The 14,671-nt window shown below is 43.8% G+C and overlaps 1 protein-coding gene across 1 annotated transcript in view; it reads left to right on the forward strand.

Annotated features, from left to right (window-relative positions):
- NR6A1 (nuclear receptor subfamily 6 group A member 1) overlaps positions 1-305 on the forward strand; it is a 64,705-nt gene extending 64,400 nt beyond the window's left edge. Inside the window, exon 9 of the mRNA XM_044659750.1 lies at positions 33-305. Coding sequence (XP_044515685.1) covers positions 33-121 — 89 coding nt within the window. The 3' untranslated portion in view covers positions 122-305. The remainder of the gene's footprint in view (positions 1-32) is intronic.
- Positions 306-14,671: the final 14,366 nt, after the last annotated feature.

Raw genomic sequence — 14,671 nt, forward strand, 5'->3', positions numbered from 1 at the left:
ATAACTCATTCTCCTCCCCTCCCCTCCTCCAGGAAAGATGGTGAATGTGCCGCTGGAGCAGCTGCCTCTGCTTTTTAAAGCTGTTCTGCACTCCTGCAAGACGAGTGGGAGCAAGGAATAAGCGTGTGTCCCCCCAACCCCCCAGCTCCCTGCCTTGCCCCCAGCCAGGGGGAGGAGGGGCTTGCTAGGAGAAAACAGGAGAGCCGAGACCAGGATGGAGGCAGCCGAGCACTGCCCCTCTAGCAAGAATCTTTTTTGTTTGTTTGTTGTTTTTTTTTTTAAAAAAAACTCATTTTCTATATATTTATTTCACGACAGAGTTGAATGTATGACCTTCAACACAATGCACATACTTCTGTATGAATTTAAAGATGCATTTCCTTGCAGTTTACAGAATGTGAGAATGTTTAATGTTACAATGTTGTCATTGATTAGGTCTTGTTCTTCTTTGGGGGGGAGGGGGCTAACTATTTCAATAGTGTTGACTAAGACTACCTCAAGGAAAAGGCAGTATTCAAGTACTGACTTTTCCCTTATTTTCTCAGCAGACCTCACAGGTTTGAGCTAGAGAGCAAATGGCTTTTTTCTACCAGCAGACATATGCCTGCCATCAATTTTGGGGAGGTGGGTTCAGGCTTTTTTGTTAACTAATTTTTAAGGTGATATATTAAACTATAGAATCAAGGTGGACAAAGCACAATTTAGCTAGCTGGCTGGCTAGCTAAATTCATCTCTGGGATGGAGGCTTTTGAAATGATCTACCCATAAGATCAGCCTATTTAGAGCTCAAAGGGAACTTTGAAATCTCCTAATCACAAGATATTTGAGTTGGAAGGGGCTTCAGAGACTATCTAGCCCAACCAGTACCTTGACCCAGATTTCCATTGACAATATTCCCAACAAGTGTTCATCCAGCTTTCATTTGTCCAGGTCCTTGGTTTTAAAGAGTAAGAGATAATGCCTCAAGAAGGGAAAGATCTACCAAGGAGAGGGTATTGGGCCCTGGGACCTCAATTCTAGTATTCTTGTCATTGCATCTCATTCTATATCAAACTTCTCCCCCACCCCCAACTCCAAAATCTTCTCTCTTCATTGAGAAGGCTAACGGCCAGGGAAGCAGAAGTGAGAATTAATCTGTACAGATGCTCCAGATGCTCCAGTTTCAAGAGTGCCAGAATCTTCTTTTGCCAACTTTCTCCAAATGCCCACCTTTTCCAGGAGAAGGGAAGAGGTTGGTGCAGAAAGTCCTCCAAAGTCATGCCTTCTCTACCAAATTGAAGATCTCTCCAATAGAGAACCACTTCTTTCTTGGGCTTGGAATACTCCATTGCTTTCATTAGTCTTCATGATGATCAGCAAATTCAATTATAATACAATACAGCAAACATTTAAGTGCCTCCATTGTTCAAAACACTGGGTTGAGGGTTTGGGGAAAGATTCAAGTTTAAAATCAAGACACAAAATCTGCCTCTCGTGGAACTCATAGTCTAGATGAGGAACAAGACACCAAAGTAAAGTGGTGTCTTAAGTGAATAGATGCTTTGCAGGCAGCATCCATGGTCACTCAACAGACAATGATTAAACATCTTCAAGGTCTGTGCCAGACACTAATATTACCCAGATTGGTAGGATGCCAACCCTGCTCTGGCCCAGATCAGTACTTTCCCAGGTAACCATCAGCCTGCCTCACCCCTGGACTGGTGTGAAATGGCTTACTAGCCTGTCACCAAGACTCTTTTAATCCCTTCTTCTTCATCTCTCCAAATCCACACCATTTTTTTCTCTTCCTGGAAATGTCAGAATTGTTGTGGTCAGTTAAAAAGACCAACTGATCAGAGACACTGAGACAAGGTTCAGGTCTCTTGAACCTTGAAATTAATTCTTCCCCTTTCTTCACTGTCTCTTTCTCTATTCTAGAATGGAATGGACTGTTCAGAGACTTAAGGGAGCTTTTCCTCCACTACCACCCAGGACCTGTATTTAAAGTGGGCCAGGGAGAGATTCAGAGCAATAGAATAGACCATATACTTGCCTGCTGCTTACTAATCCAAGGCCTTTTCTCCAAGGCCCAGAGCTATACTGCCTTGATAGGCAGTAAATTCCCTGGCAATTATAGCTATTTATATACAGATTGGATACTTAATTGAAAATATCATGTCAGGGACTGCCACTTCTGATAGCAATTGGTCTAGATACACTCTTGAGATCCCTTCCAACTCTACAGTTCTGTAAATTGGGCTAATTAACCCTAACCAACCTTTCCCATTTTTTGTCATGCCCTGGCCAGGGAGATGTGACTCTCTAAACTACCTCACATTTTTTTCAGGAAAGGTTGCACTCTCCATGAGCTGGGATAAATAAACTTTGGAGCTCCCCAAGATGACTTCTGGTTCTGGGGCAGTGATTTGTCTCAAACCATAGGCTAGCTTGATCCCCACACGTACTCAGGCTAGGCTTTCTCCTGTGTGAACTCAGGCTTGTGGGTAGAAGGCCATGTTTGCTCTCTTGCTCAGCCTCACAAATCTTCCCAGGTGACCTGTTCCTCTTTTCTGGTAGTCTGTTCTGGCCTTTAGTTCTTTGTAATGGAATGAGATGTTACGGGTATATAACCACTGCTGGGACCAGCAGAGCTATAATGCTATATTTCTCCCTGAATTGGAAAACTAGAATTTCCCCAATAGCATGTGTTCCCCAAATCCAGTAAGCACAAATGGCTCAGCATCACCTCGAATGTATGTGTATGTAGACAGATGTGTGGGTGTGTGGAGATAGATGTACAGTTCTGTATATGCCTCCACACACTCACACTTCCATTCTGAGCTTCATCAGGATGAGTTCTGAGCCTCCACAGCATCATGCTTTGCAATGGCCAAATGTGTTTATTCTTTTGTGGCCGAACTTTGAGCCACTTGACCTGGTGCTCCAGTGATGAACACAGTTTGTTTCTGGGCCCATCCTTGAAGCCTTTTCTACACAGGCCAATCAGAGCATGAGTGCTGCTGGCAGCCTTGAGGGCCCAGGGCCCCCTTCATTCCACAAGTGGGTGTCAGAAGGGGACATTAGTGGAAAACACAAATGTCTATGTGTATATAATGTGTACGTGCACACACCTGATTATCCATGGGAAGATTTCTGTTTGGTTTGTTTATTTCTAAGCTCAAAATGCTTTCCCCGTTTTCTTGACTTGAATTTTGCGACTGTGATCTCCTTATAAGGCAGGTTAGTGCTCTGTTCTTCTCCTCTCTAGAGCAGGAGAAGGCTGTTAGCAATTCTGATGATTCTTCCTGGTGAATGGGCCCTGGCAGCTCAAGTTGAATATCTGCTGATCCTCCTGCCAGGATCCCCACCTCACCTCCCTCCCACTCCCGGTTGCTTTTCTTGTAAAACTGAGCTTTTGCCCTGTTTGCTTGCAATTTCAAAGGAAATTATTCTCTAATCAGCAAGAACCTGCTAGCCCAAATAATACAATATTTAAAAGAACAAATTGTGAATTTATGAAGAAAGGAGAAAGGTTCTGTGAGTTCCTTTTGTGTAAATCCATTTTTGCCAAACGTTGATTCACAGCAAATTCCTTGAACAAAGGGCCCCTTCATTCCCGAGAGGAGAAGAGAGGAGCAAATTGTGTAAGCGATTGACAAGGGTACCAAGCCAGATCCTAACCTGTGGACAGCCGCTAATGTCTTCTGCACCAAGTCCTTTGAAGACTTGTGTTTTTAAACAGGGTAAAGTGAATGTGTTGCATTGCAAACTCAGGTATTATGATGAGAAGGTAGGAGTGTAGTTAGCATTGTAGAGACATTAGGTCAACCACTAGATGTATTTGTGAATTTGGTTTTGAAGGACACGGTATAAAGGTTGGAGGGCTGTGTATGTGGTATGTGTGTGTATGTGTGTGTGTGCATATTATGCTATTCTTCCCATAATGTAGGCAGCCTTCTTGCCAGTGGAAGAAAAAATCTGTAAGTGTCTCAGATCCCTCTCTCTGCTGTCACCTCTTAGACTTTTTACTACCAACAGCCATCACTTTGGAAGAGAACTTCCTATATGAAAATATGGTTTTGAAAGCCTCAGGAAAAGAAAGCCAGTCTCCTTGAGTTGTGCTGATTTTTTTCCCCTTTAATTTCTTTGTCCTGAACAAAGGTTTGGAACTTTATTGCTCATGCTTCTTGTCTGGTTCTGAACTACTTTAGCTAAGATCAGACTTTGACTCTTAGATCTCCTAATAATGCCATCTCCTAGGATTATACATAGAATCTTGTCCTCCAGTGATCATCAAAAACAGTACCTAGCTTCCCTTGCCCAAAGCACTCCACCGAGAAACTTTTATCTTGCCTGCTTCTGACTAGGTACCAGGGTGGCCCAAAGATAAAAGAATAACCACGAGTCCCATTTCTACAGTTTCTACAGTTTTTTGAGCCCTGAGTGATAGGGGCTTCATTTACAAATGAAGAAACTGAGGCCCAGCAGGACATGAATTTCGATCTGGAATGGACTTTTGAGAGGACATCTAATCTACTCCTAATTTACAGTTGTGGAAATAGACCCATAGAAGTTAGAGTAAATGACTATAATGGGGAAAACCTTTAATTGAACCCAGATTCTCACTGCAAATTCAGTGTTCTTTCTACTGAACTCAGGCCACTCCAAAAGATCATATAGGAAATGGGAGACACTAGCCAGGATTTGATTCTATGGTTTATGATTCCTAAACCATTGCTTCCCTGATGCCCAACCTCCCGCACCAATTTTACAGCTATACTACTGATAATGTTCTAACTGGTCCTTCCCCTCAGTCCTCCCTGGTAATATGAGAGATGGATTTTGGCAGAAGGGGTACCCAAAACACTTCTAGAGTATTGGTATGAGGTTGATGTTTCCAAGATAAGTAGGCCCTTGTTGTCTTCCTCCTTGTACTCACTCTCTTTTAAGACCTTCTCTGGGTATGTCCTTGGCCAGGAGGGCATTCCTCTTTTCCCCTACCCCTTCATAATCTGATAAATGAAGTTTGAGAATAGGAATTCCACGTTCCTGGGCAATGACTTTAAAACCCCAGGAAATAAGAGAACTGCCTTGCAAAAGCTCATATTTCCTGGCTTTATGTTTTTCATTTCCTTTGGGGGATGAGTGGGTTTAAACAATCAAATTATTTAAAAAATATATATAGCCCATCTGCTTCTCAGGTATCAATGTACCTAACCTGTTAAGAACCCTCACCCCAACCACATCTTCCAATTGGCTGTTATCTCTAGTCTAAGCTTCAAAGTGGGCATAGCCCATAGCTTGTATGTGTGGTTCAGAGATCTAAATCTACCATCCCCCTCCCCAGCTTGCCTATCTCCTGTTGTCACTTGCCCTTCCTATGGAGATGGACTAGATAATCTCGTATGGTCTCTTCTATCCCTAAAAGTCTTTCATCAGAAACCATATATAGGTGAATTCCCATAATCTATGAATTAAATCATATTATCCTTAAGAAAAATTATCAAAACTCCAAGGTGTTTTGCCGATCTCAGTAGAAGGAATATCATCCCATCCCCTGAAGATTTTCTCTCCCTCAAATGCATCAAGATGTCTTTGCCATCTTCTAGTAAAACCTGTGCTACCCTGACCTTAGGTCAAGCATGTGAGCAATGGTTCCAAGCCTTTAGCTCAGGGTCAATGTGGACCTTCAGGCCCACTTGGTCCAACCTCTGGATCTGTTGATCCTTCCTGCCTACTTCTTAGAGCAGAATCTAGCAAGATATGTGGGTGACCGTTTTTCCAATTTTATTATGTTTTGTGTTAAGAAACACAGTTCTTCCAACTGTTTTTTTTAAACTTGCAATTTTTCTATCCCCATTACTTTTTTAAATTACCTCCCCCATCCCCAAGAAGAGAAAAAACAATAAGATGAAACTCCCTCCACTTCCCCTGGGAGCACATTCTTCAATAGTGTTCATCTTTTTCTGGTTTTTACTTTGGCTGAGGGTTTCAATGCAAGCCATCTACAAAGAGGTTTCTAGCCCTCAGGAAAAGTGACTTGCTTTGGGAGAGGCTGAAGGATAGAAGAATGAGGGACTCGAGACAGAAATTAAATGGCCAGTGCTGACATTCAGGCACTTCATGTTGTGGGGTTTCTGGGGGTGCTCTGTGTCAAGTGTGGCACAGGCAGAAGCTCAGGGATATATGTATTTAAATACAGGCCCCACAGAAACCCTCCCCTTGATGTGGCTGCAGCTGATGGCTTTTTTCCAAGGTTTCTCTGATGCTTTGGGATCAGAACAGGCTACCTAGATTTTCCCAAACCTATTCTGAATAAGAGCCCAAGCTTATCCCTTAGTCTCTCTTTGTCTTCCAGGTGGGTTGGCTTGGGCTTATGGGAAGAATTGGAACTTTTCCACTTGGTTTTAGGAAACTTTTGATTTAAATACCTTTCTAATGGACTAGCAAACTGGGTGGGAAGTTGATACTATGCCTGGTCAGAGATGTGGGAATGTTGAGGAAAATCTCAGACATGGAAATACATGGCGAATATGTATTTATTAGAATTCACTTTTATACTCCTTCCCTGGAGCTAAAATTCTCAAGAAAACTTGTGTCAAAAAGCTGCCAACAGTGGGTTAACAATCTTTGTAAAACTAGCCCTGTTATAGCCAAACACAATGGGATCTGAATTGATGCAGGCTGATGACATACTTCTCTATCCCCAATAATGTCAGAAGGTCAGAGTTAGCTAGGTGACTTAGTAGATAGAGAGCCAGGCCTAGGGATGGGAGGTCAGAACTCTTTATTACACCATCCTTCCTCTCAGTCTGGGGTTTGCAAAACAGCCTTTGTACCTAGGGATATTGAGTAGGAATTCTCTCTCTCTCTCTCTCTCTCTCTCTCTCTCTCTCTCTCTCTCTCTCTCTCTCTCTCTCCCCCTCTCTCCCTCCCTCCCTCTCTCTCTCCCCCACCTTTTTCTCCCTCTTCCTCTTCCTCTCTCCTCTCATACACACACACACACAACGCACATGTGTGCACACCAATCAACACTAGGCCAAGACCACCAAGAGTGGAGGGAATAACCCTTTTTTTCAAGACCAAGACAGTCCTTCAAAGCCTGTGAAAATGTACCATACCAGTATCACCCTTGGGTTCAAGCCAGTCACAATGGTCAGCTTTAGCCGTGCCAAGTCCTTTTGTGATTGTTTTCTTTCTGTAAAATGTCTTGTAATAGTTGATAACATTATTGACTCAAATTTCCATACAAAACTACCTCTTATGTCTAAGGATGTGTGGAGAAAATACTGTGACTTTGGTTCTGTTTACATGTTTCTTTGTGGGGGGAAGAAGGGAGATGTGAAATCCACTATGGGGGGGGTAGAAAATGTTTTTTCCTGTGTTGCTGCTCTGTAGGTGACATGTTGTGCTGTCTGCTAACTACCCAAGAACAGGGCTCCCCCACCTACCTAGACCACCTTCTTCCCCAGGAGTCCCTGTAACTCCAGGGCCCAGAGCACCTGGGCCCAACCCTTCTCTGGGAGGGAGCATCTAAGGGGTGGGGGGAGGTGTTTGACCCTTGCCATGCTAGGACTTTCATCCCATCCTCTCCTGCCCCAGGGGCAGGCATGCAAGTCAGGAGCCAGCCAGGGACTTTGAAGCCATCTTCGACATTCCCGTTAGCAGTGCTGGACACTAACAGGGTGCTTCTGTGAATCCGTTCCTATAGAAAATGTGCCAGTGACCCCATTTCTCATGTGTTTACTTTACATGTGCACCTGTGACAAGGCCCTAAAGACTGCATGTACAGATGTGGGAAGAAACTCCTGGACTGGTCCCGGGCCCTGCCTCCCTTGGTCTCTAGACCCCAGGGCAGCCCACCCCTGGGGATGGATCTTAGCTCTCGGGATCACCAGCTTGGCTTGGTCATCTGTTCATGGAAGCCTCACTGCGTTCCTCACTCACAGAGTGGCCCCATTGTATAAAATCAGGCCTCTGGGGTATCATCTCCCCAGAGTCCAGAGTGAGCATGTCGCAGTGATGTGCTGCGGCGCAGAGCTGAACTCCCCATCCCCACTCCCACCTTTGGGAGCTTGTCCAGTTTCACTTAGACTATGACCAAGCGATTGTTTAGCATTGCAGGCTGTAAGGCAGATGGTCACTGTGGCCACCTCCCTTTCCAGCCCTGCTCTGTGAATTGACTACCTGTGGAAATGTGACCAATTAGTGTTTAGCAAGTGTTAGATATTTTAACTAATAAATATGAAATCATTCTGCACACAGATTGGTCTGAGCTGTTTTCTTTAAGCGGGGTTGGGTGGGCTGGTGAGAAAGGAGAAAAAGAGAGAACTGGGTAACCATATATAGCAGAGACCAGCATCCTACTGCTAAGCACGTGGAAAGCATCATATTTTCAAGCTGGAACGACCCTGAGAACAGAGACTATAAGAATATGGACTACATGATAAAGTGTTAAAGCTGGAAAGGACCTCAGATCATCTAGGGAGTCCAAAGCTACATTTCACAAATGTAAAATCTAAAGCCCAGAGTTCCAGGGAAGGAGACTGCTTAGGTCACTCAGTGAGACAACTGAGATTGGAACTCAAGTTTCCTGTGTCCTATGTCCAGTGCTGTTTCTATAAAACTGCACTGACATTTGTTGAATTGGGCTAAACTTAGTATTTTTCTACTTTGGACTACGAAGGCAGCAAGTGGTGATGGAAGGAATTGGGGAGACCTGGATCCAGCAACACCACAAACTGGGTGATCCCCTCTGGGCCTCATTTCTTCTCTGTAGTGATTAAGCCAAACTAAATGGCCTCCCAGGTTCTTTCCACCTTGAATGTACTTTTGTCCTAAGGCCTTCCAACTTTAACCTTCTGTTCTAGCATCCTGCATTGTTAGGACATCCTAATTTCCTCCTAGAATTAGTTTTTACTAGCGTCTTCTTTGTGTGACACTTCTTGTCCACAGGTGAGGCTGTCACTGCCAAAATTCAGCCCACAGTCCCATTGCAGAGAACCTGAAGGGTGGGATTCTGACCTCCCACTATACACAGCAGGCTAATTGCTTAGTTGAAGCCATGAAGAGACTGAAACAGTTTGACAACCCTAACTGCCACCTAATGACAGGGACAGTAGATGCAGCTGTTATTAGAGACAGAATTAGAGAGGAAGAACCAGAGAAGACCTTAGAGGTCATCTAGTTCAACTATTTGGCATTTTGCAGAGGAGGAAACAGGTTCAGAGTGACTTGTCCAAGACCACACAGATACTATGCAGTGGTTCCCAAACTTTTTTGGCCTACCGCCCCCTTTCCAGAAAAAATATTACTTAGCGCCTCCTGGAAATTATGAAACTATTTATTGAACTCAGAATAGAATGTAATACAAAAAAAGTGTGGCCATCACCACCCCCCTGGATCACTGCAGCACCCACCAGGGGAATCACTGTGGACTGAAGCCTAGTTCCTTTGACTCTTCAAATTTCATAAACCAGCTTGAGGCCCTCCCTGTTGATGAGTATGCTTAGCCACCCTTTTGGCAGCCATTGTACTCTATGGAAGTTCTCATACAAGAATGGGTCTTGACCCATAAGTGTGGGGGGAGCCTCTTTTTTCACTCAGAAAAAAAGATCCACACATCAGCCCATAAAGAAGTCTGCTTTTAAGTTTCTGCAACTCTTGTCCCTATACCAAGTAATTCATTATAGCCCCCTTTCTCAGAGCTCTTCAAGTTACAAAGCTTTTCTCTCCCAAGAAGCCTGTGAAGTAGGTAATTAAAGGTATGATTACCTAATGGTTTGTGATCCTCTCTCTGACCCACATTGTAGAGCCCGGGAGGCTAAAGCCCAGAGGTAGGAAAGAAGGAACTTGTTCACAGATAGAGCTCCTAAGGGCTCCACCATTTTCATTCTACTATTGCTTTTATCTTAGGCAACCAGAGATCTAGCTCTACTCACCCTACTTTCTATTGAAAAGTCTTTAGCATAAGTGATCAGTGTCTGCATGTGTTGTAGAGTATGCATATAGTATCTACTATGTAGCATATAGGGCAGCTAGGTGGTAGAGCACCAACCCTGGAGTCAAGACCTGAATTCAGCTCCAGCCTCAGACACTGACTAGCTGGATGACTCTGGGCAAGGCACTTAATCATATTTGCCTCTGTTTCCTTATCTGTAAAAGGAGCCAGAGAAAGGAATAGCAAACTACTCCAATATCTTTGTCAAGAAGACCTCAAATGGGGGCAGCTGACTGGCTCAGTGGATTGAGAGTCAGGCCCGGAGATGAGAGGTCCTGGGTTCAAATGTGACCTCAGATACTTCCTAGCTGTGTGACCCCCATTGCCTAGCCCTTACCACTCTTCTGCCTTAAAACCAATACACAGTGTTGATTCTAAGACAGAAAGTAAGGGTTTAAAAAAAAAAGACAATCTCAAATGGAGTCAATTAGAGTCAGACACCAATGAAACCACTGAATAGCAAAAATGTATATTCTATAAATGTATGTGATATGTCCATACATGTGTGTGTTTGGGGGGGAATTTTCCGTCTCTGGACAGTCACAACCTGTATCCATGACTTCAGACATCCCAGGATCACAGATTTATTTAGAACTAGAAGGCAGTTGTCAGAGGACAACCCCTTTGTTTTACAGATTAGGAACCTTAAGTGACTTGTCCAAAGTCCTATAGTCATTAAGCTTCAGAGGCAGGATTTGAACGTAGATCTTCTTGACTCCAATCTTAGCACTCTATCCGCTCCATCCTAAAATCAAGAAAGACTTCCAAACTATTGCTGTCCAGAAGGAGAGGGCTGTTTCAGGGAAGTAGTGAATTCCCTCTAACTGGAGGTCCTCTTCCAAAGGAGGCTGGATAGTCATGTGTGTCTCAGAGAGAATTCCTATTCAGTTATCGTCTGGGTTTGATGGATGATTTCTGGAGTCTTCCAAATGTTGAGAAGAAGGTTTTCAGGCTAGAATCTGCCTCTGAAACGTAAGATCTTGTCTCAGGTGACATAAGGCACAGAGCAAGCAGGACTTCTACCATTCCACTACTTAGCAATCCTATCAGAGTCAGAATTTTAGATGGATTGTGTAGGGTTGAACTTGCGGAGTAATTGAGATTCTCATGTCTACATTAGGCTCATTACATCTAATGATGGAAGAATTCCTCTGTCTGATGGGCAACATTTTCCATAAATCGTTGAGTCCTAGAATTCTAGAATTTCAAGCTGGAAGGGACCTTCGGAGAAAGAATGTGGAACAAAGATGATAAAATATCAGGACTAGAAGGAACTTTAGAAGATAGAATGTTAAAACAAAGGTCAGAATTAAAAGGGACTTTAGGATATCGAATATTTGAACAGTGATCATTTTGCAAGTGACTCCCAGATTTAAAAATCCAGCTCTAATGTCTTGACCCCTAGTTCTACAGCACCAACTGCCTATTGGGCATTTCCAACTGGATGTCCTCTGGGTGTCTCAAACTCAACACATCCCAAACAATCTATCCTTCTCCAAAAAAAAAAAAAAAAACCAGTGCTTCTTCCTAATGCCTTTATTTTTGCAAATGTACCACCCGTCTTCCATTCACCCAGGTTTGTAACCTTGGAGTCATCCTCTTCATTCTCTGTCATTCTTCATGTCCAATTGGTTTCCAAGTTCTCTCTCTCATCTGGTTCCTCCCCACTCAGCCGCCATCTTAGTTTGTTCCCTCATCACTTCCTACTTGGATTACTCCAGTAGCCCACCTCATCTCTCCCCTCTCTAATTCATCTTCTACATGTTTACAAACAGATTCCTCAAGAACCAATCTGATCCCGTCAATACCCTGCTCAAAAAGCTCCAGTAGGTCCTTATTGCCTCTAGAATAAAATACAAATTCCTTTATTTGGCATTTAAGGCCCTTCCCAATCTGGTTCCTGCCTATACTCCCCTCAATATCTCCTCTAGTCCAACTAAACTGGACTTTAACTATTTAACTAAACTATTCCTTACACATAACATTTCCATCTCCCTTCTCCATGCTTTTGTCCACACTGTCACTTACTCAGATCATTCTGTACTTTGAACGCACTTCTCTTCCTTCTCTCTTAGAATCATCGCTTTCCTTCAAAGCTTGACACAAATTTCACCTACATGGGACTCTCGGTTATTCCCCAAGCTGCCCTAGTGCCCAAAAAGATACTCTTATATACATACGTATACATATATGTGTATGCGCACATTATTTACCCTAATAGATTGTAAACTTCCTGAAGGCTCAGATTGTTTGGTTTTTGTCTTTACATTCTTAGGCCTACAGACAGTACCTAAGAAGCACCTAATACTTCTTATTTGAGGAAACGAAGGAGATCAGACCTGGCCCAGACCTTAGAATACAGTCATACACAGTGTCAACAGTATGAAAGGAGCCTAGAATTTAGAGCACAGAATGACAGAGCTAGAAGAGATCTTAGACTAATATTAGGACATTCTATTCTTAGTCTAGTCTAGAGCTTACTCATCTCTTCTACAGAAGGAATAGCCCCCAAATGACTTGCTCAAGGTTGTTCAGGTATTTCAGTGCCTAGGATGGAGCCCTCAGGAACTCCGGCCCAGGGGAAGGAGACACCACTTTGTGGAGGTAGAGGGAATTCTGACTGGGCTCTGGGAAAACAACCCATGTCCACTTGGAGCTGAATTAGAAGAATGTGAGGCATACTAACAGTCACTTCTGTGGATAAGGCAAGTTTAAGGATTAGAGAGAGATGCGGTGGTTGGGGGAGTGAGGATGATGGGAAGATCAAGGGGGTCAGAGATAACCAGGATCATAAATCATAGGTATTTATACCTTTACCTATTTCACAGGTTTCTTGGGAAGGAAACACTACAATCAAGTCTTTCTCTCCCTAGGGAAGGGATCAAGTATCCCCTTCATAAGGATTCAAAGAATATTAAAAGTAGATAAAACTTCCAAGCTGTGTGACCCTGGGCAAGTCACCCATTTGTCTAGCCTTACCTCTCTTCTGCCTTGGAACTGATACTTAGAATTGATTCTAATATTTGATTGATTGATTTTTATTGATTACATGTAATAACAAGTTTTCCCAAGTTACATGATTGAACTTATCTCCTTTCCTCCCTTCTCTTCCCCTTCCCTCTGCTGGCAGGTGATTCCATCTGGACTATACACATCATATCATGCAATACACTCTTAGAATTGATTCTAAGATGGAAAATAAGAGCTTATAAAGATCTTAGATGGAACTTAAGAAAAGAGTATCAGCATATAACCCAGTGGAATTGCTTGTCAACTCCTGGAGCAGGGAGGGAAACAACATGAATCGGGTAATCTTGGAAAACTTAGGTGCAAATTTGTCATTGGAAGGAGGAAAAAAAAAAGAAAAAGAATGTTAGATCTAGAACAGACGTCAAACACATGGCCCCGAGACACTCCCAAGTGCAGCATGAATCAGATTAAGATGTAACAGGGGAATATTTAACAAAACAAATAAAAATACAATGAAACAGAAATCGGGTTAATATGTGATTTTTCTGAGTCTTACGAACCATTTAGTGGCCCTCAGTTCTTTCTGAGGTTGTCACCACTGCCTTGTCGAAAGCAGAAGAGAACATTACAACATAAAACACTAGTGCTGGAAAAGACCTTAAAACTCCTAATATTAGGGTGGGATGGATTTATAGAAGAACAATTGAACTTGATTTAGTGCCTTGAAGTCTAAAAGGCACTTTACTTAAATTGTCTCCTTTAAGCCTCAAAGCAACTCTGCGAAGGAAATATTCCTATTTTGTACCTGAGACTCGGAAAGATTAGGTGCTTATTCACGGTCACACAGCTAGCGGCAGAAACCATATTTGAACCCTGGTCTTCAGCATGTCTATCTAGCAAGACTGTCCTCCCCGTTCCCGCCCCAGCACCAACGCCACTGCAGGGATGTGCCTCTCAACAGAGACTAGTAGAGACTGAAGGGACTTGAAAAGAATCCTCTAGTCCACCCCTCCTCGTTTTCCAGGAGAAGCCCTGAAGCTTGAAGAGGAAAAGTGCCTAGAAAACTGCCACATAGCTAGAAGGTGGCTGTGCCCACATGCCCAGGCCCCCCCCCCCTCCGTGGGTCCTCCTAACCCACACTCCCAGGCTAGCTCCTGCCATAGACGTGGCCCAGGCATTACTCTTAGCCCTGTCCAGGAAGTGCTGTCGGTCAGCAGTGGTGTGTGGCTTCCTCACAAGGACCAACCTGTGACAAGAAGGTGGGGAGAGCCCAGCGGCTGAGCCTAGGGGCTCCTGGGGAAATGTTTCCTTGGCAACCAGGCCCATGTGGAAGGCCTCACCATGGCTACTATTGCACCCTCCACCCCTCTTCAACAGCTCCTTCTGCCAGCTCCAGGTCCCCTTGACAGAAATACCGGCACTGCCTTAGGTGGGAAGCCTCCCCTTCTTTCCAAAAATCTAGACCCTACAAGGCCGTTGCTGATGGACTCAGGCCCTGGGCTGCTGCAGCTCCCTGGGGTCAGCCATCAAGATGCACTTTCTCACAGCAAAGGGAGGCAGCCAGACAGTGAAAACTGTCCTAATCGGGAGACAGGAGACCTGGATCTCCTATTGCTGTTTGGACCTGTTCAAGTCCATTTCCTCTTCACACCCCTGTGTCTTCTGTAAAATATGGGGAACGGTCATATTCTAAAGCCTTTTCTTTCTTTCGTGCTGGTCTGT

The sequence above is a fragment of the Gracilinanus agilis genome, chromosome 2, assembly GCF_016433145.1.
Source record: "Gracilinanus agilis isolate LMUSP501 chromosome 2, AgileGrace, whole genome shotgun sequence".
NCBI classification, from domain to species: Eukaryota; Metazoa; Chordata; class Mammalia; order Didelphimorphia; family Didelphidae; genus Gracilinanus; species Gracilinanus agilis.